The sequence below is a fragment of the Eptesicus fuscus genome, chromosome 1, assembly GCF_027574615.1.
Source record: "Eptesicus fuscus isolate TK198812 chromosome 1, DD_ASM_mEF_20220401, whole genome shotgun sequence".
Taxonomy (NCBI): domain Eukaryota; kingdom Metazoa; phylum Chordata; class Mammalia; order Chiroptera; family Vespertilionidae; genus Eptesicus; species Eptesicus fuscus.
In genome coordinates, this window is record NC_072473.1 from 128448470 (window position 1) to 128474351 (window position 25882).

The following is a 25882-nucleotide window of genomic DNA, read 5'->3' on the forward strand; positions in this document are numbered from 1 at the left end:
AACATCACCTTGAAGCCTATGTGATTGTCATCCCGAAGGGTGCGTCTGAGGGATGAGGTCCTGAACTTGGGTGGGTGATGAGGGAAGGGTTCTGAGCCGGCACCTCCAGAGGTGGGGACCGAGAGGTGAGTCCTCCAAAGGCTGTGACCGGGAGGTGGGTCCTGCTGGGTGACTGTGCACCCTGCCCCTCCGGGAGAGGAACAGTGGCACCAACCCATAGCCTTCGCCCCTTCCCTTCCCCTGCTCCCTTGCTCTACACGCACCCCCCCCCCCACCCCCCTTGGCGACTAACTGGCGCTGTACCAGGGAGATGATCCCGAAAAAGTGTGGACCAAAGCCTCTGGAAACTCATGTTCTCCGCACTCACAGACTCCTCCGCATCTCCCTGCGCCCTGCTTGCCTCTTAGGCAGAGGGGAGCCCGCCCCCACCCGCATCCCCGAGAGCCGACCATGGGCCACGCAGAGCGGCATGTGCACAGGAAACGAGCCATTTCATTTTGCATCTTTAATGTGACACCGATACCAAAAACACGACAGCACGACAACAGCACACAGTGAAAGCAGGAGGGCAAAGAGAGCTTCGTTTTGCATGCCATCTTCGATGGGCAGGCAGAGGCTGCCTAGAGTGCTATGTGAACACGGGGTCTGAGGAGTGAACACGGGGTCTGAGGAGGCACTCTGGCTGGGTGGTTGCTGCAGGTCATCAGCGTTGCCTGTGAACACAGCACACAAAAACGACAAGAGAAGTAGACATGCAGGTGAAACAGGGACGGGTGTACGGGACAAAGCAAGGTTCTGTCTGCACTCCCGTGGTTCCCCCCCCCCCCCCCGCCCCACGCCAGGCCTCCCGCCTGACTCCCCACGGCCCCTCCTCGGCCTGCCCACCCTCGGCGTCTCCTTTCTCGTCCGAAAACCTTACTGGATCCAGGAGAAGAAGTTGGCAGTGGTTCTGGCGGCATTTCTGCTCCGGATGGTGGAGCTGGTGCTAGGGCCATCTATGAGGCTGGCGTTGGCCGCACCAATGTTGCCACTGCTGACGCCAGCTCTCCAAGTGGTTCTCCTGTTGGCACGGTTGCTATTCAGAATGTACTGATGGTATCTGGCCCAGAAAGCAAAGGGGATCCTGGCCCAGGCGTCGCCAAAATCTCCGTCCTCATCCCAGGTCAGGAGCTCCACCTGTACGTCGTCCCAGCTCCACCGTCCAATCAGAGCTTCATCCCCGATGTTCATGCGGGCCCTCATCTGGGCCCTGGCATGCTCCTCGGCCATATCCGCGTCCATGGTCTTGAAGGCGTCATCCACAGCCTCCAGGAAGTGAGCCTTCCAGTCCCGGGGGTCTCGGTTCTGATACTGCGGTGGGTGGAAAAACAGCAGCCATCCTAACCGCGCGCGCGCGACCCCATGCTCACTGAGCGCCTGCTTCCCGCCCGCCCTTCACTCACGCCCCTGGGCACTGTTGGTCATCACGGTGACCACAAAGACCACGGGAGTCGGGCCGCCCGATTCTGGACCGGACCTGGGATTTCGCCCCACCCCTCGCACGTACTGCGTCTGCAAACCTGGGTAAGGCGCCTAGGAACCTTCCTGAGCCTCAGTGCCCGCAGTGGACAGACAGACCGCACAAGGAGCCCGTGACCCAGAATCAGACGAGGTGTGGCAAGGGCCAGGCCCCGCGCCTGGCCCCCCAGCAGAGGCTCTCCATCCGTCTGTTACCTGGGCGATGAATCTCAGCACCCTCATCTTGCTGGTCTCGTAGCGGGCCCGCAGGCCCCAGAAGAACTCATACTCGGGTGGGCTGCTATTGGGGACCTTCTTGTATTCCAGGTACCTCAGTGGAGAGGACAATAATCACCTTTTGCCTCCAGCCAGCCAGGCAGGTGGGCTGTTGCACTAATGGCTCCCAGGTGGCCCCTTCCCAGCCCCGAGGCTGCAGCTCAGAGTCCGTGATTGCCCTGGCCCTCCAATTGGCACCCCACTCCCGAGCTCACTGCCAGGGTTTCTGCCTCCAACACCGATGCCTTCAAAGCCCTGGGCTGTGTGTGGCTCCTGCCCGGCAACCACGGGGAGGTGTGTGGGCGGGGGAGGGGGACACATGTAGGGTGCTTGTGCATAGGAAGGCCACACGTTTTGTGCCCCTTGTCACAGTGACCCCAGTTCCTGTTGGGTGTGTTGTAAACAGAGGAGCCATTTCTTCAGGCACCCTGCTCTGAGCACACCCCGCCACAGCAGCGTGTCGTCCGTGGCCCGGCTGAGCCTTGGGACAGTCCACCACAGAAAAGGACTGTGAGGGGCAGAAACAAACAGTCCAGCAAGAGCAGCGTACTCCGTACGCACTCCGGACCCCGTGTACGCGCGCCCGTGTGCTAGTGCACCTGTGTGAGTGCACACGTGTTTCCCCAGCTCCGACTTCCACTCTGCAGCCCCGGGTTGCTGGGATGGAAAGCAGGGGCTGTCGCCCCACAGCCTGTGAGGGCAGGTGCTGAGCGGTGTGGTGGCTGGAACACACCCCGCACCGTGTCCTCAGGCCACATGTGCCCCCTTTCCCCAAGAACGCCCCGGAATTCTAAACCACCCCCCTTGGGCACTCACATACCCCCACCACACTCGCCCCAGAGACGCCATCCCTCTAGAGTGAATAGCCAGGACGGGGGGAGTGGCTTCCTCAGCCAGACTCGCACACCAGGAAGGCGCCAGTGTGAGACAGATTAACTCGGTCAGTACTTACTTCTGCCTCACAAAGTCGTTTGTAATGAGCTTCTTCAGATCGCCGAGGAATGGGTGCCTCACCCTGAGGGCAAGGAGAGAGTCCATGACTCGAGCCGGTGGCAGTGCCCGATGTGGGCAGGAGCACTCCCTACCAGGACTGAGAGCTTCCTGGCCCGTGAGGCCTGGGCATGCAGGGGTCTGACGGCCACTTGTCTTGCAGCAATGGCCTACATAGGGGTTTGCAGGAGCCCCGGATTCTGGTGCTCTGTCTTAGATGCCCTCTGGGGGACAGAGGGGGTACATGGAGCAGAGAGGGGGCCCAAGAGTTTAGGACCATTTCGCCATGCACCCTGGTGAGAGACCCTGTGCGCTCTGCCTGGTCGAGGACGCCCACTCCCCTGCACCAGACCATTGGGCTGGTGGGATCCTGGGGCTTCCTGGGCCCAAGGACAACGCTGAGGGGCAGCGGGAGCCCAGGGAGTCCAATCATACCCAGGGCGCAGTCCCATCTTGCGTAGTGCCTCCCAGAGGACAGCTGCCAGGGCAGATGAGGTACAAGAATTTAGAACACGAAGGTGACACAGGGGGCAGCCCCCCAGCTGCGGGTCCGGCAACTCACCCTCGCTGACACGGTTGCCATTCATGAAGATGACTCCCAGAATCACCAAGAGGAGACTCAGCCTGGGAGTGTCCTTGGTCCTAAAGGCGTAGAAAGAGGGATCCTGTCCAGCAGCCATTGGCCCAAGAGACTACACACCCAGCTCACCCAAGCAGCCTCTCCCAGGTTGCTCCACGACAGGGCAGTTAGTTCCTCCCACTCTGCCCACAGCTTGCTACCTGATCCAGACAACTCATCCCTCCGCTTGAGGCCGCATCGCTCCATCCATCCCATGTGGATGCTAACACCCCCTCCCGGGATCCGGCCAAGGACGGGGCTAGGCAGGGGGAGCAAATGCTTTGCCAGAGGTGTCCAGAGGCTCATCCACACCTTCCCTGCCCTATGCGCAGGGGACCTGCACCGCACAGGAAAACTCCCCCAGGACCAATCGCTCCGCCAAGCCCAGGCCAGGTACTTAGCATGAAGCGGGAAGCTGTGAGAAGCCTGCTTTCTTGGACCAAGGGGAAGGGGGGCATGGAGGAGGGAACCTGAATGCAGCAAGGCTTTGCCCATCTGGCAATCGCTTGGTACCACGCCCTGTGGGTGGGCAGTGTGCTAGGCCCTCTGGCCCTGTCTTTCCAGTTTCTCTGAGAGGAGGGGGAGGCACCACCTGGGAAGGCCACAACCCTCCTGCCCATTCTCACTTTCCCAGGAGGCGAGCTGAAGAATCCCGCGTGCAGGTGAGAATGTACAGATGTTCTTCCTTGTCGATCTCCTTCAGGTGGATCCCGAACTTCTGCACGGGGAGAACACAAGAATGTGAGGTCAGAAACCCATGCCAGGTGTCCTGCAGGCGGTCTCTCCATTCCTAGGCAGGGAACATCTCCTAGGCAGGGAACCCAAAGTCCTGGGGGAGGACGCAGAGACACTGGCCTGTGGGGAGCTCTGGCACTGGCCGAGGCAACGGGACTCACTTCAGGAGACAAGAGGACCGCCCCCTCCCGAGAGCAAGTATGTGGTGGGAGCTCCCAGGTGGAGAAGCCAGGCAAGGCTTGCGGAACAGGCAGGACTGACACTGGGCCTCCAAAGGCTACAGGGTGCAAGGCTTCCCTGCCTCTCTTGTCCCACAGAGCTGTCCCCCCCCCCCACCCCGCCCACCTTTTCCAGGGTGTATGTTGCCCGCTCAATGATCTCAGGAAAGTGCTCGTCATATTCTCGGATGACGTCCTTCATCATGTCTGCAGGAGGGGAGGGGGAAGGAAAGCATCGGGGCTGAGCAGACGGCCACAGAGCTGCAGCCCCTCGGTCAGCCCTGCTGAGGGGGGCGCAGTCAGGACCCATCGGCCAAGACCTGATAATTGGGAGCATCTGATGGGGGGTGGGTGGGGCACCGGGGAGGACTGGGAGAGGAGGGAGGGCAGAGCTCAGGGATGGGGCACAGCTGTCCACCTGAGCGCTTGATGGGGATCTTCTTGTAGTCCTTGATCATCAGATATTTCACCAACTTATTTGCCTGGAGAAGGAGAGGTGAAGGCACGGGTGAGCTCAAGGAGCTGGCCAGCAAGGCAGGGGGAGGGGGAGGGGAGGGGGGAAGGGCAGACTCCTTACCCTATCTTGCAGAAGGGCCACGTTGCGGGGTGGCAAGCTCAGTACGTGCCTCGAGGGCACCTGGGGCCTCTGGGCCATCGGGGGCCGAGGGCCCATCTGAGCCCGTGGGGCCATCTGAGCCCGCACTGTCAATGGGGGCTGCGATGCTCTCCAGGTCGGTGGGACCACAGGAGGCTCTCTCTCCTCCTCGCTGCTCTCATACTCATCATCCAGGTGCTTGGACTGTAGCATTGGGGAGAAGAGAGGCCCGGGGCTACCAAGCTTACTGTGCCCAAGCCCCTGGCAACATCTTCTCCAGGGCAGGTACTTGGATATAAGAGTAGTAGGAACAGCGGGTGACATGTGCAGAGGGCTCACAAGTGCCAGGCACCGAGCCAACCTCTTCTACCTCCAGGCCGGAGGGTAGGGACTACGTGGAGTAAAGACATGCTAGCACACTTGTGTTATAGAAACTCTGACACGTTGAGAGAAGAAGAGGGCAGGGGAAGGCAGGGGAGGGGAGAGCAGGGAAGGGGAGGGGAGGGCAGGGGAGGGGAGGGCAGGGGAGGGGAGGGGAGGCGATGGGAGGACAGAGCAGGGGAGAGCAGGGGAGGGGACCATTGGGGCTTGGAGAGGGCAGGGAGATCTCACCTTCTTTGTTCTCTTGCCTCCCATCCTGGCCCAGGGCTCATCGCGGTTCTTCTGAGCAGTGGCAGCTGCACCCTCAGGCTCAGGGGCGCTTGTGGCCATCTTGGCCTTGGCAGCAGCTGCTGCCACAACATTCTGAGGCTCCACCCACCGAGTCTTAGCGAGAGCCTTCCCAGACTTGGCGGTCTTGGGCCTGGTGGCTGCCCCCTCCCCAGCCGATGCTGCCTGAGCACTGGGGCCCTCTGGGGCGGGCTCTGGGGCCGGGGCGGGTCTCTTGGGGCGGGGGAAGGCTATGCCACTGACACCTGCCGGCTGGGTGAAATCAAAGCCATCATTCTGACCCAGAAAGGCTTTCTTGGGCTGGGTGGCATCCACCTCACTGGCACATGGAGCCCGAGAGGAAGCAGCCTCGCGGGCCTGGGAGGCCGGCTGGGGCTGCGAGGAGGTTGCTGGCGCCCCCGAGGCAGCCATCTCACTGTTGCCTGGCATCTGGGAGCTGTGCGGGGAAGATGCCGTGGGCTGGGTATCTTCTCTGGAGGCCTGATCTGTGGTCATCGGGCGGCTAGTGACCACCTGATTGTAGAGGGCACGGGCGGCGGCAGCAGCAGCCCGGGCAGCAGCCCGGGCAGCCGTCCGAGCAGCACGGTTGGAGTCACCTCGGCCTGCATTGCCAGACTGGTCCTCCTCCTCGTTGGGAGCTGGTTCTGGATCCGCTCGGAACGCATCCACCAGAGTCCGGGCCAGCATAGGGTGGTCCAGTTCCCAGGGCTCATTCTGCAAGGCCAGAGCGAGGGGTAGGGGAAGGCAGACCACTTTGCACACTTGCGCATCGTGCTTCCCTGTGCTGGCCAGCCTCCTCCAGGCAGCGAGCCAGGCAGCCAGCCAGGTAGCCCCCACCCCCACCCCCCCACCCCCCCAAGACCCCCACCCCCACCCCGACCCCCTTTCTCCCAGCAGGAAGGAAGGTTTCCTTCGGGGTGCTAGGTAGTCCTTCCCCATCAACCCTCCCCTCCACCCACTCCCCTCTGCATACAACCCCCCTCCCAGTCTAGCAGGCTAGCAGGTGGCCAAGAAGGGGCCTCACCGCCAAGACACGAAGGCTTGTTCCCAAGCTCCCAAAGGCTCGGAGGAGATGAATGTCAAAGCTGGTGAAGGTGCCATAGCCTCCGAAAGCACCAAATTCTTCATACTCATTTCCGTCAAACATCTCGTACTCCCTCACTTCCTCAAGACCGTCTTCCATGTCTTCAACGTTGCAGCATTCTGATTCCATGGGGGAGCTTCCCTCAGCCATGCTGGGTCCCAAGAAGAGAGCTCAGCCTGAGAGGGAGGGGGAGGCCTCTTCAGAGGGAGGAGGAGGGACCCAGCGGAGGCGGGGTTTCTCAGGAGGCGGGATTTCTCAGGAGGTGGGATTTCTCAGGAGGTGGGGGGAGGGGGACGGGCAGCCATCATCCCCTTACTGGGCAGAAGGGGTGGGGGTGAAATCTGTTGGGGTCCATTCTGTCAGAGACAGAGCCCTAAGAGAGGGATAGAGGAGGTCCAAGGAGATCTCCTCCTCCCCCCCTCCCCTCCCACCCGCCACACACACCCCTCCGCATTAAAAAGGGGAGTTGAGGTCCAGACAGCCTCCCCATCCCGGTGGCTAGATTTGAATGGAGGGGTGGACCAGCGGGCTTTGGTCTGAAGAAAACCCCAAAGGGGATGATGGATGCACTGATAGAAGGAGAAACAAAGGGCCTGAATTTCAGGGCTGGAGCAGGGAGCCAGGATGAAGGGGAAGGCGAAGAGGTGGGAGGGCTCGGATACCTGGGGACCACGGAAAGCTCTGAATCCCAGGGACCCTTTGGCAAGGTCCGGGTGGGAGGGGGAGTGGTGGGAGGGATTCGAGGGATTCTGGTCAGGTCAGGTAGGGCTCCCACGGGAACGCTAGGGGCAGATGGGGGATGGGGGCGGGGGGGCGGGGGCGGGGAGGGCGGCTAGGACTAGGTGAGGTTCCAATGAGAAGCTGGGGGTCTCCAAATGCAGGATTGCAGCGCCAGGGAAGGGAGTGATCTGGAGTGGCTGGGTGGGGATGGGGCCTGTTTCTAACGCAGCTCAGCCTGAACACAACGGGTCCAATCGTGGGAGCCGGTGTCACCGGGGCTCGGATCCCCGGAGCTCGGGTCCGAAGATGGGGAGGATGGGGCTCCTATCTAAACCACGGGTCTAACGTGGTGGTTCTGGTTCGGGTTTTGAGTGCTTGGGTTCTGCTCAGCTCCGGGAGGGGGGGCGGGGGGAGCGTTGCAGAGGGGGTGGGGTGCGTTGTCCCGGGAGGAGTGGCGCAGCATGCAGGGGTCCACTCGCCCTCTCCAGGTCCTGTCTCGGGCTGGATCCTTACCTTCCCTGGGGCTCCAATGGCGTCGCTCCTCAGCACCAGGAACCCCGCAGCCGCGCCCTCGCCTGCTGCTGCCAGCACAGCAGCTCCGACCACCCCGCCCCTTTTCTCTGCACACCCCCCGCGGCTGGGCAGCCTGCGCATGCGCCGACCCCTTCAGCCCGCCCGCTCTCCCAACAAAAGCCCTGTCCACCAGGTCCCCAGTGCGCATGCGATTCCGCGGGTGTGCGGGCTGCAGGGCGTGGGGGTGGGGAGGGGGGTGGGGGCGTTTTCTCCTTCCCGCCAGATTCCCCTTTCCACCCCTTCCTCGGGCTGCGGGAGCGCGCGCTCAAACCCACCCAGCCAGCTACCCTCAGTAGCCCCCACCTTTGCAGCTCTGCCCTCCCCCTTTTGCCTGGGCTCCCCCAGGGTGGTCTGGAACCCACTGTGCCCTGGTTCCGCAGCGTGACCCCTAGGTCACAAATACAGAGGTCTCTAGCCACAAGGGAAATGTAAATGGCCAGAGCATGCCAGTTCCCTTTGTGTTCCCCTCCACTATCCATCTCTGTGGCCTCCAGGCACACTGGGAACATCTGCTTCCTCCAGCACTCTTTATGCAGCTTGTGCATCACAGCCAGATCTGTGCCTGGGCTTGCCTTCCTCTCAAGGCTGCGCTGGGAGGTGGAAGTCAGCATCCCCATTTTACAGATAAGAAAGCCGAGGCACAGGCACGCTGCAGGAACCGATTACAGGAGGCTCAAGAGCCAGGAAGCAGAAATGCAGAATTTGGGCCCCACGACCCCCTAGTGCTGGCCTGGGGGCCCAGGCATCCTCCCCCTCTTAGGTTTCTGCCCTAGTTCCAACACCCACCTGCCCTGCCCTGTCAACATCTGTCCCAAACAAGCAAGGTTTGCCTTCTCTGGGACCTAAGCTCCTGCTCTGCACCCGGGAGGACGCAGGTAGAGGGCCCCAGCCCCACCCCTGCCCACTCTATGTGGACCCGTCCAGGTGTGGGAATTGCTCGCCGGGGTCCACTCCCCACTCCCACTGTCAGGCCTTTCCCTGCGTGGCACAAACACGCTGCCCCCGAGGCCTTCCTGGTGCCCACTTCAGCGGCCAGGACAATCAGGCACTTGTGTGTCTGAGCCATGGCAAGCCCCGATTCAGAGTAAATGTTTGTCCTGGTTCCTTCCAGGGCTGGGGCCTGGGGCAGCTGGGGTCTTGCAGGGAGAAGCTGCGCTGGGCTTCAGAATTCCAGGGATGGAGTGCCTGGCCAGTCTGTCCCTAGCTGTGTGAGCCCGCTCAGGTCACTGGACATCTCTGAGCCCAGTTTCTTCTCAATATGCAAAGTGGGAAGCACACGGACTGGAGAGACTGCTTTGGAGGCAGGAAATGCTATGTTCTCATCTCAAATGGAAACTGCACGTTTTACACAGACCTTACTCACTTTTATGTGCGGGGTGTGTGTGTGTGTGTGTGTGTGTGTGTGTGTGTGTGTGTGTTGTGTGTGTTTTAATTTATTTCAGAGAGGAAAGGAGAGGGAGAGATAGAAACATCAATGATGAGAGAGAATCATTGATCGGCTGCCTCCTGCACGCCTCCCACTGAGGATGGAGCCCGCAACCCGGGCATGTGCCCTTGACTGGAATCGAACCGAGGACCTTGCAGTCCACCAGGCTGTCGCTCTGTCCTCTGAGCCAAACCAGCCAGGGCTATGTGCGTTTTTTTATATCAGCCTCTCCAGGACTCCTGTGCATGAATAGAAACCATTGCTAGGACCACAGCTTTTACTCTCCAGTGACCAATATCAATTCTGCCTGGCTGAATGGCTTTCCTCTGCTGTTGCATAGCAACCGCCCTTGTCAGCTGCCTGCGTCTCTCCAGCCCTTCCTGGGTAACACGTTTCTGTGGGAGGTGAGCAGACCCTAGATGCGAAAGCCTTGACAAACCGCCATATGTTGATAGAAAATGCTGTGTTCCCGTCTCAAATCTACCTGTGCTTTTTAACAAAAGCCGTAGTGGACTTTCATATTCGTTTTGCTTTCCATTTTATTTTTAATTTTTATTGAAACCTGATCGACATATTACATTATATTAGTTTCAGGTGCACGACACAATGACTCGACATTCGTATACGTATATTGTGAAATGATCATCACAGCAAGTCTAGGGCCCAGCCGGCGTGGCTCAGAGGTGGAGCATGGAGCTATGTACCAGGAGGTCACGGTTCAATTCCCCGTCAGGGCACATGCCCAGGTCAGGGCACATGCCCAGGTTGTGGGCTCGATCCCCAGAGTGGGCCATGCAGGAGGCAGCCGATCCATGATTCTCTCTCATCACTGACGTTTCTAACTCTCTCTCCCTCTCCCTTCTTCTCTGGAATTAATAAAAATATATTTAAAACAACATAACAAAACAAAAACAAACAAACAAAAAAAACCCACAGTAAGTCTAGGTAACATCCATCACCACACATAGTTACAAATTTTTCTCATGTTCCCAACTTTGATCACATTCCCTTTTGTATCCGCCTCTCTGTATGCTATATGTTATGTAACCATATATGCTACTATGCTAATAACTCCAAAATCTATATCCCCAGTTTGACCTTCACCTTTGGGATACAGATCCATATAGTCACTCTCCTACATGACACCTCCACTTGGATGTCTCAAGGGATCCTCATAGAAGTCTGTCTAGAGCCAGTATTACCCACCCCTTCCACACACTCACCGCCCTCCCCCCCCACCCCCACCATCCCTCTTGTTTTCAAACCGCCCATCTTCACAATCTCAGTAAATGGCAACATTTTCCACACAACTGCTCACTGCGGGGTATGGAAGGCGACCACCACCACTCCCTCTCTCTCACACACTGCACCCAGACAGGAAACCTCTGCGGCTCTCCAGAGCCAACTCTCTCCCCTCCATCACTCCCAGCACATTGGCCTCCCGGAATTCTCAGCTCTGTGTCCTTCGCTCACATTATCCACTGGGCTCTGTTTGTGTTCAGTCTCCCTGTGCTACAGCCTGTAAACGCTATCCAGGCAAGAAGCTGGGAGAACTGGGCTCACCCATCTGAGGGCTCACCTTGTGTTAGTTTCCCTTCCCTAGGGAATCAGTGTCCAAAAGCCATATTTAAGTGATGCCATGACCTAAAGCTTTATGGTTTTTTGGGGGGTGGGAGGGCGGGGTTTATAGATATTCAGGTGGGAGAGCCAATTGGCTCCTAGGTAATTCATCAAGTATACTAGTACGTGTGCATCCTGGTTTTAATTGTTTCACTGATTCTTTTGCTTTTCAGATGCTATCAAGTTGTTATATACAGCTAAATCATGATGTGCATACATGACAGTTTTCTATTTTGTGCCCCCAACTAGTTACCCTATCTTCTAAGCAGCAAATCAGAAAATATATATATATATAACGAATGAAACAAAAAATACGGAATAATTTAGAGGACAAGTGATAAGAATTACAGGACATTTCTCATCAGAAGCAATGCAAGTCAGAAGAAAATGGCATGCCATCTTTAAAACTGTGAAATAATAACTTTCAATTCAGAATTTTATACTCAAGGGATATTTTTTTAAATGAAGCTAAAATTGAAGTTTTTCATACATACCAAATTTGAAATAATTCATCATCCGTTGATACGCACTACAAGAAATGTTAAGGCATAAGAACGTGTTCTGGCATAAGAAAAATAAAAGTAAATGGTAATATGGCCCACCTAAATGAGTAATCAATGCTGTTAATCGCAGATACGAGAATAGATATAAAATACTTGCCTTCTTACGTTTAAATTTTTATGTGTAATTGATGGTGTGAAGCAAAAATTCGTAGCATGCATTATGTAGTTTTAAGTTATGTAAAATTAATTTCCTGGGCAAAATAGCCCACGCAATGGGGAAAATATAAATATACTGTTGTGAGATTCTAAATTTACATATGAAGCTGTATAATATTACTTAAAGGTAGATTGTGCTAAGTTACAGAAGCATCAAATATAAACCCCAATGTACCTATCCAAATAATCATGGCTAATAAGCCTACATGGGAGATAAATGGAACCATGAAATGCTCACTTAACTTAAAATAGGCCTTTAAAAAAGAAAAATATAAGACAAACAGATGAGCAAATAGAAAACAACTATGATGATAGGTTTAATTCTAACCATATTAATAACCATATTAAATACAAATTATCTAAGTGCACCAATTAAAAGGTAGAAATGGACAAACTGGGTTCCTTTTTATTTTAAATATCTTTTGGGTTTTTAGAGCAGTTTTAGGTTCACAGCAAAACTGAGCAGAAAGCACAGAGCAAATATGTAATGACATGAATCCATCATTATAGTGTCCTACAAAATAGTTCCACCAGCCTTTTCCCAAATCCTCTGGGCTCCACATATTCATACCTCCCTCTCTTAACCACTGGCAACCACTGATTTTTTTTTTAAGTCTCCATAGTTTTGCCTTTTCCGGAATGTTATATAGTTGGAATCGTACAAAATATAGCCTTTTAAGATTGGCTTCTTTCAGTTAGAGTACTCATTTATTGTTTCTCCATGTCATTTCATTGCTTGATAGTTCATATCTTTTTAGTGCTGAATAATATTTCATTGTCTTGATTCACCTAATTAAGGGCATGCTGGTTGCTTCCACATTTTGCCAATTATGAGTAAGCTGTTATAAACATCCATATGCAGGTTTTTGTTTAGACAGAAATTTTCAGCTCATTTGGGTAAATACAAAGGAGCACAATTGCTGGGTCATATAGTCAGAGTAGGTTTAGTTTTTAAGAAACTGCAAAAATGTCTTCTGAAGTGGTTGTACAATTTTGCATTTCCACCAGCAAAAAGGAGGGTTCCTCTTGCTCCACATCCCCATCAGAATTTGGTATTGACAGGGTTCTGGATTTTGGCCATGTTAATAGGTGTGTTGTGGCATCTCATGGTTTTATTTTGAATTTGCTCAATGACATGTGATGCTGGGTTGTATGGTAGATCTCTTTTTAGTTTTAAGAGGAATATCCATAATTATTCCATAGTGGTTGCACCAATTTTCAGTCCCAGCAACTGTATACAAGTGTTGTCTTTTCTCCACATCCTCACCAACACTTGTTTATTGACTTTTGTTGTTGTTGACAGTACTACAGATGCCCCCCATTTTACTTCCTTTGCTGCCCTCTACCTAGCCCTTGCCCCACGCCAGGCCTTCCCCACACTATTGTCTGTGTCCATGGGCTATGCATATATGTTCTTTGGTTAATTTCTTCCCATCAACAAACCCCCATAACCAATAGCCATTCTGACTGGTGTGAGATGGCATCTTGTGGCTTTGGTTTGCATTATCCTGATGAGTATGATGTTGAGTATCTTTTCATATGGGTGTTGGGCATCTGTATGTCTTCTTTCAAGAAATTTCTCTTCATGTCTTCTGCCCACTTATCGTATTGCTTACTTTTTGTTATTGAGTTGTATGGGTTTATCATATTTGGGGGATGAACAACCTTATCAGATAAATCATTTGTTAATATATTCTCCCATTCAATAGGTTGTCTTTTTGTTTTGTAGATAGTTCCCTTCACTGTACAGGAGCTTTTGCATTTGAAGAAGTCCCATTTGTTTATTTCTGCTTTTGTTTCTCTTGCTCAAGGGGACATACACAAAAATATATTATTCAGTCTCATATCAAATAGTTTACTACCTTTGTTTCTGGGCTCTTTATTCTGTCCCAGGGATCTATAATGATGGATTCATGTCATTACATCTTTGTCCAAACGCATAGAATACACATCAACAGTGAACCCTAATGAAAACTGTGGAGTCTGAGTGATAATGATGTGTCTCTGTAGGCTCATTGATTGCAAGTATACCAGTCAGGTGCATGGTTTTGATACTGGGGAAAGTTATGTCTCTGGGGGAGCAGTAGTATATGCGATTGCTCTGTACTTTCTGCTCAGTTTTGCTGTGAACCTAAAACTGCTCTAAAAACCCAAAAGATATTTAAAATAAAAAGGAACCCAGTTTGTCCATTTCTGCCTTTTAATTGGTGCACTTAGATAATTTGTATTTAATATGGTTATTAATATGGTTAGAATTAAACCTATCATCATAGTTGTTTTCTATTTGCTCATCTGTTTGTCTTATATTTTTCTTTTTTAAAGGCCTATTTTAAGTTAAGTGAGCATTTCATGGTTCCATTTATCTCCCATGTAGGCTTATTAGCCATGATTATTTGGATAGGTACATTGGGGTTTATATTTGATGCTTCTGTAACTTAGCACAATCTACCTTTAGGTAATATTATACAGCTTCATATGTAAATTTAGAATCTCACAACAGTATATTTATATTTTCCCCATTGCGTGGGCTATTTTGCCCAGGAAATTAATTTTACATAACTTAAAACTACATAATGCATGCTACGAATTTTTGCTTCACACCATCAATTACACATAAAAATTTAAACGTAAGAAGGCAAGTATTTTATATCTATTCTCGTATCTGCGATTAACAGCATTGATTACTCATTTAGGTGGGCCATATTACCATTTACTTTTATTTTTCTTATGCCAGAACACGTTCTTATGCCTTAACATTTCTTGTAGTGCGTATCAACGGATGATGAATTATTTCAAATTTGGTATGTATGAAAAACTTCAATTTTAGCTTCATTTAAAAAAATATCCCTTGAGTATAAAATTCTGAATTGAAAGTTATTATTTCACAGTTTTAAAGATGGCATGCCATTTTCTTCTGACTTGCATTGCTTCTGATGAGAAATGTCCTGTAATTCTTATCACTTGTCCTCTAAAATATTCCGTATTTTTTGTTTCATTTGTTATATATATATATATATATATATATATATTTTCTGATTTGCTGCTTAGAAGATAGGGTAACTAGTTGGGGGCACAAAATAGAAAACTGTCATGTATGCACATCATGATTTAGCTGTATGTAACAACTTGATAGCATCTGAAAAGCAAAAGAATCAGTGAAACAATTAAAACCAGGATGCACACGTACTAGTATACTTGATGAATTACCTAGGAGCCAATTGGCTCTCCCACCTGAATATCTATAAACCCCGCCCTCCCACCCCCCAAAAAATCATAAAGCTTTAGGTCATGGCATCACTTAAATATGGTTTTTGGACACTGATTCCCTAGGGAAGGGAAACTAACACAAGGTGAGCCCTCAGATGGGTGAGCCCAGTTCTCCCAGCTTCTTGCCTGGATAGCGTTTACAGGCTGTAGCACAGGGAGACTGAACACAAACAGAGCCCAGTGGATAATGTGAGCGAAGGACACAGAGCTGAGAATTCCGGGAGGCCAATGTGCTGGGAGTGATGGAGGGGAGAGAGTTGGCTCTGGAGAGCCGCAGAGGTTTCCTGTCTGGGTGCAGTGTGTGAGAGAGAGGGAGTGGTGGTGGTCGCCTTCCATACCCCGCAGTGAGCAGTTGTGTGGAAAATGTTGCCATTTACTGAGATTGTGAAGATGGGCGTTTTGAAAACAAGAGGGATGGTGGGGGGGGGGGGGGGGGGGTGAGTGTGTGGAAGGGGTGGGTAATACTGGCTCTAGACAGACTTCTATGAGGATCCCTTGAGACATCCAAGTGGAGGTGTCATGTAGGAGAGTGACTATATGGATCTGTATCCCAAAGGTGAAGGTCAAACTGGGGATATAGATTTTGGAGTTATTAGCATAGTAGCATATATGGTTACATAACATATAGCATACAGAGAGGCGGATACAAAAGGGAATGTGATCAAAGTTGGGAACATGAGAAAAATTTGTAACTATGTGTGGTGATGGATGTTACCTAGACTTACTGTGGGTTTTTTTTGTTTGTTTGTTTTTGTTTTGTTATGTTGTTTTAAATATATTTTTATTGATTCCAGAGAAGAAGGGAGAGGGAGAGAGAGTTAGAAATGTCAGTGATGAGAGAGAATCATGGATCGGCTGCCTCCTGCATGGCCCACTCTGGGGATCGAGCCCACAACCTGGGCATGTGCCCTGACCTGGGCATGTGCCCTGACCTGGGCATGTGCCCTGACGGGGAATTGAACCGTGACCTCCTGGTACATAGCTCCATGCTCCACCTCTGAGCCACGCCGGCTGGGCCCTAGACTTGCTGTGATGATCATTTCACAATATACGTATACGAATGTCGAGTCATTGTGTCGTGCACCTGAAACTAATATAATGTAATATGTCGATCAGGTTTCAATAAAAATTAAAAATAAAATGGAAAGCAAAACGAATATGAAAGTCCACTACGGCTTTTGTTAAAAAGCACAGGTAGATTTGAGACGGGAACACAGCATTTTCTATCAACATATGGCGGTTTGTCAAGGCTTTCGCATCTAGGGTCTGCTCACCTCCCACAGAAACGTGTTACCCAGGAAGGGCTGGAGAGACGCAGGCAGCTGACAAGGGCGGTTGCTATGCAACAGCAGAGGAAAGCCATTCAGCCAGGCAGAATTGATATTGGTCACTGGAGAGTAAAAGCTGTGGTCCTAGCAATGGTTTCTATTCATGCACAGGAGTCCTGGAGAGGCTGATATAAAAAAACGCACATAGCCCTGGCTGGTTTGGCTCAGAGGACAGAGCGACAGCCTGGTGGACTGCAAGGTCCTCGGTTCGATTCCAGTCAAGGGCACATGCCCGGGTTGCGGGCTCCTCAGTGGGAGGCGTGCAGGAGGCAGCCGATCAATGATTCTCTCTCATCATTGATGTTTCTATCTCTCCCTCTCCTTTCCTCTCTGAAATCAATTAAAACACACACACACACACACACACACACACACCCCGCACATAAAAGTGAGTAAGGTCTGTGTAAAACGTGCAGTTTCCATTTGAGATGAGAACATAGCATTTCCTGCCTCCAAAGCAGTCTCTCCAGTCCGTGTGCTTCCCACTTTGCATATTGAGAAGAAACTGGGCTCAGAGATGTCCAGTGACCTGAGCGGGCTCACACAGCTAGGGACAGACTGGCCAGGCACTCCATCCCTGGAATTCTGAAGCCCAGCGCAGCTTCTCCCTGCAAGACCCCAGCTGCCCCAGGCCCCAGCCCTGGAAGGAACCAGGACAAACATTTACTCTGAATCGGGGCTTGCCATGGCTCAGACACACAAGTGCCTGATTGTCCTGGCCGCTGAAGTGGGCACCAGGAAGGCCTCGGGGGCAGCGTGTTTGTGCCACGCAGGGAAAGGCCTGACAGTGGGAGTGGGGAGTGGACCCCGGCGAGCAATTCCCACACCTGGACGGGTCCACATAGAGTGGGCAGGGGTGGGGCTGGGGCCCTCTACCTGTGTCCTCCCGGGTGCAGAGCAGGAGCTTCGGTCCCAGGGAAGGCAAACCTTGCTTGTTTGGGACAGATGTTGACAGGGCAGGGCAGGTGGGTGGTGGAGCTAGGGCAGAAACCGAAGAGGGGGAGGACGCCTGGGTCCCCCTGGCCAGCACTAGGGGGTCGTGGGGCCCAAATTCTGCATTTCTGCTTCCTGGCTCTTGAGCCTCCTGTAATCGGTTCCTGCAGCGTGCCTGTGCCTCGGCTTTCTTATCTGTAAAATGGGGATGCTGACTTCCACCTCCCAGCGCAGCCTTGAGAGGAAGGCAAGCCCAGGCACAGATCTGGCTGTGATGCACAAGCTGCATAAAGAGTGCTGGAGGAAGCAGATGTTCCCAGTGTGCCTGGAGGCCACAGAGATGGATAGTGGAGGGGAACACAAAGGGAACTGGCATGCTCTGGCCATTTACATTTCCCTTGTGGCTAGAGACCTCTGTATTTGTGACCTAGGGGTCACGCTGCGGAACCAGGGCACAGTGGGTTCCAGACCACCCTGGGGGAGCTGAGTCAAAAGGGGGAGGGCAGAGCTGCAAAGGTGGGGGCTACTGAGGGTAGCTGGCTGGGTGGGTTTGAGCGCGCGCTCCCGCAGCCCGAGGCAGGGGTGGAAAGGGGAATCTGGCGGGAAGGAGAAAACGCCCCCACCCCCCTCCCCACCCCCACGCCCTGCAGCCCGCACACCCGCGGAATCGCATGCGCACTGGGGACCTGGTGGACAGGGCTTTTGTTGGGAGAGCGGGCGGGCTGAAGGGGTCGGCGCATGCGCAGGCTGCCCAGCCGCGGGGGGTGTGCAGAGAAAAGGGGCGGGGTGGTCGGAGCTGCTGTGCTGGCAGCAGCAGGCGAGGGCGCGGCTGCGGGGTTCCTGGTGCTGAGGAGCGACGCCATTGGAGCCCCAGGGAAGGTAAGGATCCAGCCCGAGACAGGACCTGGAGAGGGCGAGTGGACCCCTGCATGCTGCGCCACTCCTCCCGGGACAACGCACCCCACCCCCCTGCAACGCTCCCCCCGCCCCCCCTCCCGGAGCTGAGCAGAACCCAAGCACTCAAAACCCGAACCAGAACCACCACGTTAGACCCGTGGTTTAGATAGGAGCCCCATCCTCCCCATCTTCGGACCCGAGCTCCGGGGATCCGAGCCCCGGTGACACCGGATCCCACGATTGGACCCGTTGTGTTCAGGCTGAGCTGCGTTAGAAACAGGCCCCATCCCCACCCAGCCACTCCAGATCACTCCCTTCCCTGGCGCTGCAATCCTGCATTTGGAGACCCCCAGCTTCTCATTGGAACCTCACCTAGTCCTAGCCGCCCTCCCCGCCCCCGCCCCCCCCGCCCCCATCCCCCATCTGCCCCTAGCGTTCCCGTGGGAGCCCTACCTGACCTGACCAGAATCCCTCGAATCCCTCCCACCACTCCCCCTCCCACCCGGACCTTGCCAAAGGGTCCCTGGGATTCAGAGCTTTCCGTGGTCCCCAGGTATCCGAGCCCTCCCACCTCTTCGCCTTCCCCTTCATCCTGGCTCCCTGCTCCAGCCCTGAAATTCAGGCCCTTTGTTTCTCCTTCTATCAGTGCATCCATCATCCCCTTTGGGGTTTTCTTCAGACCAAAGCCCGCTGGTCCACCCCTCCATTCAAATCTAGCCACCGGGATGGGGAGGCTGTCTGGACCTCAACTCCCCTTTTTAATGCGGAGGGGTGTGTGTGGCGGGTGGGAGGGGTGGGGGGGGGGAGGAGGAGATCTCCTTGGACCTCCTCTATCCCTCTCTTAGGGCTCTGTCTCTGACAGAATGGACCCCAACAGATTTCACCCCCACCCCTTCTGCCCAGTAAGGGGATGATGGCTGCCCGTCCCCCTCCCCCCACCTCCTGAGAAATCCCACCTCCTGAGAAATCCCGCCTCCTGAGAAACCCCGCCTCCGCTGGGTCCCTCCTCCTCCCTCTGAAGAGGCCTCCCCCTCCCTCTCAGGCTGAGCTCTCTTCTTGGGACCCAGCATGGCTGAGGGAAGCTCCCCCATGGAATCAGAATGCTGCAACGTTGAAGACATGGAAGACGGTCTTGAGGAAGTGAGGGAGTACGAGATGTTTGACGGAAATGAGTATGAAGAATTTGGTGCTTTCGGAGGCTATGGCACCTTCACCAGCTTTGACATTCATCTCCTCCGAGCCTTTGGGAGCTTGGGAACAAGCCTTCGTGTCTTGGCGGTGAGGCCCCTTCTTGGCCACCTGCTAGCCTGCTAGACTGGGAGGGGGGTTGTATGCAGAGGGGAGTGGGTGGAGGGGAGGGTTGATGGGGAAGGACTACCTAGCACCCCGAAGGAAACCTTCCCTTTCCTGCTGGGAGAAAGGGGGTGGGGTGGGGGTGGGGGTCCTGGGGGGGGGGGGGGGTGGGGGCTACCTGGCTGGCTGCCTGGCTCGCTGCCTGGAGGAGGCTGGCCAGCACAGGGAAGCACGATGCGCAAGTGTGCAAAGTGGTCTGCCTTCCCCTACCCCTCGCTCTGGCCTTGCAGAATGAGCCCTGGGAACTGGACCACCCTATGCTGGCCCGGACTCTGGTGGATGCGTTCCGAGCGGATCCAGAACCAGCTCCCAACGAGGAGGAGGACCAGTCTGGCAATGCAGGCCGAGGTGACTCCAACCGTGCTGCTCGGACGGCTGCCCGGGCTGCTGCCCGGGCTGCTGCTGCCGCCGCCCGTGCCCTCTACAATCAGGTGGTCACTAGCCGCCCGATGACCACAGATCAGGCCTCCAGAGAAGATACCCAGCCCACGGCATCTTCCCCGCACAGCTCCCAGATGCCAGGCAACAGTGAGATGGCTGCCTCGGGGGCGCCAGCAACCTCCTCGCAGCCCCAGCCGGCCTCCCAGGCCCGCGAGGCTGCTTCCTCTCGGGCTCCATGTGCCAGTGAGGTGGATGCCACCCAGCCCAAGAAAGCCTTTCTGGGTCAGAATGATGGCTTTGATTTCACCCAGCCGGCAGGTGTCAGTGGCATAGCCTTCCCCCGCCCCAAGAGACCCGCCCCGGCCCCAGAGCCCGCCCCAGAGGGCCCCAGTGCTCAGGCAGCATCGGCTGGGGAGGGGGCAGCCACCAGGCCCAAGACCGCCAAGTCTGGGAAGGCTCTCGCTAAGACTCGGTGGGTGGAGCCTCAGAATGTTGTGGCAGCAGCTGCTGCCAAGGCCAAGATGGCCACAAGCGCCCCAGAGCCTGAGGGTGCAGCTGCCACTGCTCAGAAGAACCGCGATGAGCCCTGGGCCAGGATGGGAGGCAAGAGAACAAAGAAGGTGAGATCTCCCTGCCCTCTCCAAGCCCCAATGGTCCCCTCCCCTGCTCTCCCCTGCTCTGTCCTCCCATCCCCTTCCCTAGCCTCCCCTCCCCTCCCCTGCCCTCCCCTGCTCTCCCCTGCTCTGTCCTCCCATCGCCTCCCCTCCCCTTCCCTGCTCTCCCCTCCCCTGCCTTCCCCTGCCCTCTTCTTCTCTCAACGTGTCCGAGTTTCTATAACACAAGTGTGCTAGCATGTCTTTACTCCACGTAGTCCCTACCCTCTGGCCTGGAGGTAGAAGAGGTTGGCTCGGTGCCTGGCACTTGTGAGCCCTCTGCACATGTCACCCGCTGTTCCTACTACTCTTATATCCAAGTACCTGCCCTGGAGAAGATGCTGCCAGGGGCTTGGGCACAGTAAGCTTGGTAGCCCCGGGCCTCTCTTCTCCCCAATGCTACAGTCCAAGCACCTGGATGATGAGTATGAGAGCAGCGAGGAGGAGAGAGAGCCTCCTGTGGTCCCACCGACCTGGAGAGCATCGCAGCCCCCATTGACAGTGCGGGCTCAGATGGCCCCACGGGCTCAGATGGGCCCTCGGCCCCCGATGGCCCAGAGGCCCCAGGTGCCCTCGAGGCACGTACTGAGCTTGCCACCCCGCAACGTGGCCCTTCTGCAAGATAGGGTAAGGAGTCTGCCCTTCCCCCCTCCCCTCCCCCTCCCCCTCCCCCTGCCTTGCTGGCCAGCTCCTTGAGCTCACCCGTGCCTTCACCTCTCCTTCTCCAGGCAAATAAGTTGGTGAAATATCTGATGATCAAGGACTACAAGAAGATCCCCATCAAGCGCTCAGGTGGACAGCTGTGCCCCATCCCTGAGCTCTGCCCTCCCTCCTCTCCCAGTCCTCCCCGGTGCCCCACCCACCCCCCATCAGATGCTCCCAATTATCAGGCCTTGGCCGATGGGTCCTGACCGCGCCCCCCTCAGCAGGGCTGACCGAGGGGCTGCAGCTCTGTGGCCGTCTGCTCAGCCCCGATGCTTTCCTTCCCCCTCCCCTCCTGCAGACATGATGAAGGACGTCATCCGAGAATATGACGAGCACTTTCCTGAGATCATTGAGCGGGCAACATACACCCTGGAAAAGGTGGGCGGGGTGGGGGTGGGGGACAGCTCTGTGGGACAAGAGAGGCAGGGAAGCCTTGCACCCCGTAGCCTTTGGAGGCCCAGTGTCAGTCCTGCTTGTTCCGCAAGCCTTGCCTGTCTTCTCCACCTGGGAGCTCCCACCACATACTTGCTCTCGGGGGGGGGGGGTTCTCTTGTCTCCTGAAGTGAGTCCCGTTGCCTCGGCCAGTGCCAGAGCTCCCCACAGGCCAGTGTCTCTGCGTCCTCCCCCAGGACTTTGGGTTCCCTGCCTAGGAGATGTTCCCTGCCTAGGAATGGAGAGACTGCCTGCAGGACACCTGGCATGGGTTTCTGACCTCACATTCTTGTGTTCTCCCCGTGCAGAAGTTCGGGATCCACCTGAAGGAGATCGACAAGGAAGAACATCTGTACATTCTCACCTGCACGCGGGATTCTTCAGCTCGCCTCCTGGGAAAGTGAGAATGGGCAGGAGGGTTGTGGGCCTCCCCCTCCTCTCAGAGAAACTGGAAAGACAGGGCCAGAGGGCCTAGCACACTGCCCACCCACAGGGCGTGGTACCAAGCGATTGCCAGCTGGGCAAAGCCTTGCTGCATTCAGGTTTCCCCTCCACCCACGCCCCCCTTCCCCTTGCTCCAAGAAAGCAGGCTTCTCACAGCTTCCCGCTTCATGCTAAGTGCCTGGCCTGGGCTTGGCGGAGCGATTGGTCCTGGGGGAGTTTTCCTGTGCGGTGCAGGTCCCCTGGGCATAGGGCAGGGAAGGTGTGGATGAGCCTCTGGACACCTCTGGCAAAGCATTTGCTCCCCCTGCCTAGCCCCGTCCTTGGCCGGATCCCGGGAGGGGGTGTTAGCATCCACATGGGATGGATGGAGCGATGCGGCCTCAAGCGGAGGGATGAGTTGTCTGGATCAGGTAGCAAGCAGTGGGCAGAGTGGGAGGAACTAACTGCCCTGTCGTGGAGCAACCTGGGAGAGGCTGCTTGGGTGAGCTGGGTGTGTAGTCTCTTGGGCCAATGGCTGCTGGACGGGATCCCTCTTTCTACGCCTTTAGGACCAAGGACACTCCCAGGCTGAGTCTCCTCTTGGTGATTCTGGGAGTCATCTTCATGAATGGCAACCGTGTCAGCGAGGGTGAGTTGCCGGACCCGCAGCTGGGGGGCTGCCCCCTGTCTCACCTTCGTGTTCTAAATTCTTGTACCTCATCTGCCCTGGCAGCTGTCCTCTGGGAGGCACTACGCAAGATGGGACTGCGCCCTGGGTATGATTGGACTCCCTGGGCTCTCGCTGCCCCTCAGCGTTGTCCTTGGGCCCAGGAAGCCCCAGGATCCCACCAGCCCAATGGTCTGGTGCAGGGGAGTGGGCGTCCTCGACCAGGCAGAGCGCACAGGGTCTCTCACCAGGGTGCATGGCGAAATGGTCCTAAACTCTTGGGCCCCCTCTCTGCTCCATGTACCCCCTCTGTCCCCCAGAGGGCATCTAAGACCAAGCACCAGAATCCGGGGCTCCTGCAAACCCCTATGTAGGCCATTGCTGCAAGACAAGTGGCCGTCAGACCCCTGCATGCCCAGGCCTCACGGGCCAGGAAGCTCTCAGTCCTGGTAGGGAGTGCTCCTGCCCACATCGGGCACTGCCACCGGCTCGAGTCATGGACTCTCTCCTTGCCCTCAGGGTGAGGCACCCATTCCTCGGCGATCTGAAGAAGCTCATTACAAACGACTTTGTGAGGCAGAAGTAAGTACTGACCGAGTTAATCTGTCTCACACTGGCGCCTTCCTGGTGTGCGAGTCTGGCTGAGGAAGCCACTCCCCCCCGTCCTGGCTATTCACTCTAGAGGGATGGGGTCTCTGGGGCGAGTGTGGTGGGGGTATGTGAGTGCCCGAGGGGGGTGGTTTAGAATTCCGGGGCGTTCTTGGGGAAAGGGGGCACATGTGGCCTGAGGACACGGTGCGGGGTGTGTTCCAGCCACCACACCGCTCAGCACCTGCCCTCACAGGCTGTGGGGCGACAGCCCCTGCTTTCCATCCCAGCAACCCGGGGCTGCAGAGTGGAAGTCGGAGCTGGGGAAACACGTGTGCACTCACACAGGTGCACTAGCACACGGGCGCGCGTACACGGGGTCCGGAGTGCGTACGGAGTACGCTGCTCTTGCTGGACTGTTTGTTTCTGCCCCTCACAGTCCTTTTCTGTGGTGGACTGTCCCAAGGCTCAGCCGAGCCACGGACGACACGCTGCTGTGGCGGGGTGTGCTCAGAGCAGGGTGCCTGAAGAAATGGCTCCTCTGTTTACAACACACCCAACAGGAACTGGGGTCACTGTGACAAGGGGCACAAAACGTGTGGCCTCCCTATGCACAAGCACCCTACATGTGTCCCCCTCCCCCGCCCACACACCTCCCCGTGGTTGCCGGGCAGGAGCCACACACAGCCCAGGGCTTTGAAGGCATCGGTGTTGGAGGCAGAAACCCTGGCAGTGAGCTCGGCAGTGGGGTGCCAGTTGGAGGGCCAGGGCAATCACGGACTCTGAGCTGCAGCCTCGGGGCTGGGAAGGGGCCACCTGGGAGCCATTAGGGCAACAGCCCACCTGCCTGGCTGGCTGGAGGCAAAAGGTGATTATTGTCCTCTCCACTGAGGTACCTGGAATACAAGAAGGTCCCCAATAGCAGCCCACCCGAGTATGAGTTCTTCTGGGGCCTGCGGGCCCGCTACGAGACCAGCAAGATGAGGGTGCTGAGATTCATCGCCCAGGTAACGGACGGAGAGCCTCTGCTGGGGGGCCAGGCGCGGGGCCCGGCCCTTGCCACACCTCGTCTGATTCTGGGTCACGGGCTCCTTGTGCGGTCTGTCTGTCCACTGCGGGCACTGAGGCTCAGGAAGGTTCCTAGGCGCCTTGCCCAGGTTTGCAGACGTAGTACGACGTGCGAGGGGTGGGGCGAAATCCCAGGTCCGGTCCAGAATCGGGCGGCCCGACTCCCGTGGTCTTTGTGGTCACCGTGATGACCAACAGTGCCCAGGGGCGTGAGTGAAGGGCGGGCGGGAAGCAGGCGCTCAGTGAGCATGGGGTCGCGCGCGCGCGGTTAGGATGGCTGCTGTTTTTCCACCCACCGCAGTATCAGAACCGAGACCCCCGGGACTGGAAGGCTCACTTCCTGGAGGCTGTGGATGACGCCTTCAAGACCATGGACGCGGATATGGCCGAGGAGCATGCCAGGGCCCAGATGAGGGCCCGCATGAACATCGGGGATGAAGCTCTGATTGGACGGTGGAGCTGGGACGACGTACAGGTGGAGCTCCTGACCTGGGATGAGGACGGAGATTTTGGCGACGCCTGGGCCAGGATCCCCTTTGCTTTCTGGGCCAGATACCATCAGTACATTCTGAATAGCAACCGTGCCAACAGGAGAACCACTTGGAGAGCTGGCGTCAGCAGTGGCAACATTGGTGCGGCCAACGCCAGCCTCATAGATGGCCCTAGCACCAGCTCCACCATCCGGAGCAGAAATGCCGCCAGAACCACTGCCAACTTCTTCTCCTGGATCCAGTAAGGTTTTCGGACGAGAAAGGAGACGCCGAGGGTGGGCAGGCCGAGGAGGGGCCGTGGGGAGTCAGCGGGAGGCCTGGCGTGGGGCGGGGGGGGGGGGGAACCACGGGAGTGCAGACAGAACCTTGCTTTGTCCCGTACACCCGTCCCTGTTTCACCTGCATGTCTACTTCTCTTGTCGTTTTTGTGTGCTGTGTTCACAGGCAACGCTGATGACCTGCAGCAACCACCCAGCCAGAGTGCCTCCTCAGACCCCGTGTTCACTCCTCAGACCCCGTGTTCACATAGCACTCTAGGCAGCCTCTGCCTGCCCATCGAAGATGGCATGCAAAACGAAGCTCTCTTTGCCCTCCTGCTTTCACTGTGTGCTGTTGTCGTGCTGTCGTGTTTTTGGTATCGGTGTCACATTAAAGATGCAAAATGAAATGGCTCGTTTCCTGTGCACATGCCGCTCTGCGTGGCCCATGGTCGGCTCTCGGGGATAGGGGTGGGGGCGGGCTCCCCTCTGCCTAAGAGGCAAGCAGGGCGCAGGGAGATGCGGAGGAGTCTGTGAGTGCGGAGAACATGAGTTTCCAGAGGCTTTGGTCCACACTTTTTCGGGATCATCTCCCTGGCACAGCGCCAGTTAGTCACCAACGGGGGCGGGGGCGGGGGCGGGGGGGTGTGGAGCAGGGGAGCAGGGGAAGGGAAGGGGCGAAGGCTATGGGTTGGTGC

At 55.8% G+C, this 25882-nt stretch overlaps 2 protein-coding genes and 2 non-coding genes across 6 annotated transcripts; 2 read left to right on the forward strand and 2 right to left on the reverse strand.

Moving 5' to 3' along the window:
* Window positions 1–496: 496 nt before the first annotated feature.
* On the reverse strand, window positions 497–8000 carry LOC129148594 (melanoma-associated antigen D4-like). 2 transcript variants are annotated; one of them, XR_008555589.1, is made up of 14 exons: window positions 7917–8000; window positions 6624–6859; window positions 5543–6313; window positions 4913–5134; window positions 4754–4817; window positions 4463–4542; window positions 4009–4100; window positions 3326–3405; window positions 3199–3241; window positions 2726–2788; window positions 1714–1828; window positions 1177–1350; window positions 920–1060; window positions 497–713 (listed from the first exon to the last, which is right to left on the reverse strand). XR_008555589.1 is itself a non-coding variant. In XM_054713970.1 (13 exons), the coding sequence occupies exons 2-13, from the start codon at window positions 6831–6833 to the stop codon at window positions 704–706; spliced, it is 2181 nt and encodes a 726-aa protein (XP_054569945.1). In that variant the 5' UTR covers window positions 6834–6859; window positions 7917–8000; the 3' UTR covers window positions 497–703. The 2 variants fall into 2 exon arrangements, 1 of the variants encoding a protein (XP_054569945.1); XM_054713970.1 differs by having other exon boundaries at window positions 920–1350.
* Window positions 2091–2219, reverse strand: LOC129150376 (small nucleolar RNA SNORA11). Its single transcript, XR_008557121.1, has one exon. It is a non-coding gene; the product is annotated as a small nucleolar RNA SNORA11 (small nucleolar RNA).
* A 10064-nt stretch (window positions 8001–18064) lies between the features above and the next one.
* Window positions 18065–25588, forward strand: LOC129148595 (melanoma-associated antigen D4-like). Of its 2 annotated transcripts, XR_008555591.1 has the most exons (14): window positions 18065–18148; window positions 19209–19444; window positions 19750–20520; window positions 20959–21180; window positions 21282–21345; window positions 21557–21636; window positions 21999–22090; window positions 22683–22762; window positions 22847–22889; window positions 23300–23362; window positions 24261–24375; window positions 24738–24911; window positions 25028–25168; window positions 25372–25588. XR_008555591.1 is itself a non-coding variant. In XM_054713984.1 (13 exons), exons 2-13 carry the CDS (start codon window positions 19235–19237, stop codon window positions 25379–25381), a joined length of 2181 nt encoding a protein of 726 aa, XP_054569959.1. In that variant the 5' UTR covers window positions 18065–18148; window positions 19209–19234; the 3' UTR covers window positions 25382–25588. The 2 variants fall into 2 exon arrangements, 1 of the variants encoding a protein (XP_054569959.1); XM_054713984.1 differs by having other exon boundaries at window positions 24738–25168.
* On the forward strand, window positions 23870–23998 carry LOC129150378 (small nucleolar RNA SNORA11). The gene has a single exon (XR_008557125.1). It is a non-coding gene; the product is annotated as a small nucleolar RNA SNORA11 (small nucleolar RNA).
* Window positions 25589–25882: the final 294 nt, after the last annotated feature.

Excerpts from the sequence above, each read along its gene's own strand:
- LOC129148594 (XM_054713970.1), bottom strand. The coding sequence starts at position 6,833 with ATGGCTGAGGGAAGCTCCCCCATGGAATCAGAATGCTGCAACGTTGAA. Across the intron at positions 4,543-4,753 it reads GATCCCCATCAAGCGCTCAG|ACATGATGAAGGACGTCATC; the intron begins GTGGACAGCTGT and ends CCCCTCCTGCAG. Across the intron at positions 3,406-4,008 it reads TCAGCTCGCCTCCTGGGAAA|GACCAAGGACACTCCCAGGC; the intron begins GTGAGAATGGGC and ends CTACGCCTTTAG.
- LOC129148595 (XM_054713984.1), top strand. The coding sequence starts at position 19,235 with ATGGCTGAGGGAAGCTCCCCCATGGAATCAGAATGCTGCAACGTTGAA. Across the intron at positions 19,445-19,749 it reads CAAGCCTTCGTGTCTTGGCG|AATGAGCCCTGGGAACTGGA; the intron begins GTGAGGCCCCTT and ends CTGGCCTTGCAG. Across the intron at positions 21,637-21,998 it reads CAACATACACCCTGGAAAAG|AAGTTCGGGATCCACCTGAA; the intron begins GTGGGCGGGGTG and ends CTCCCCGTGCAG.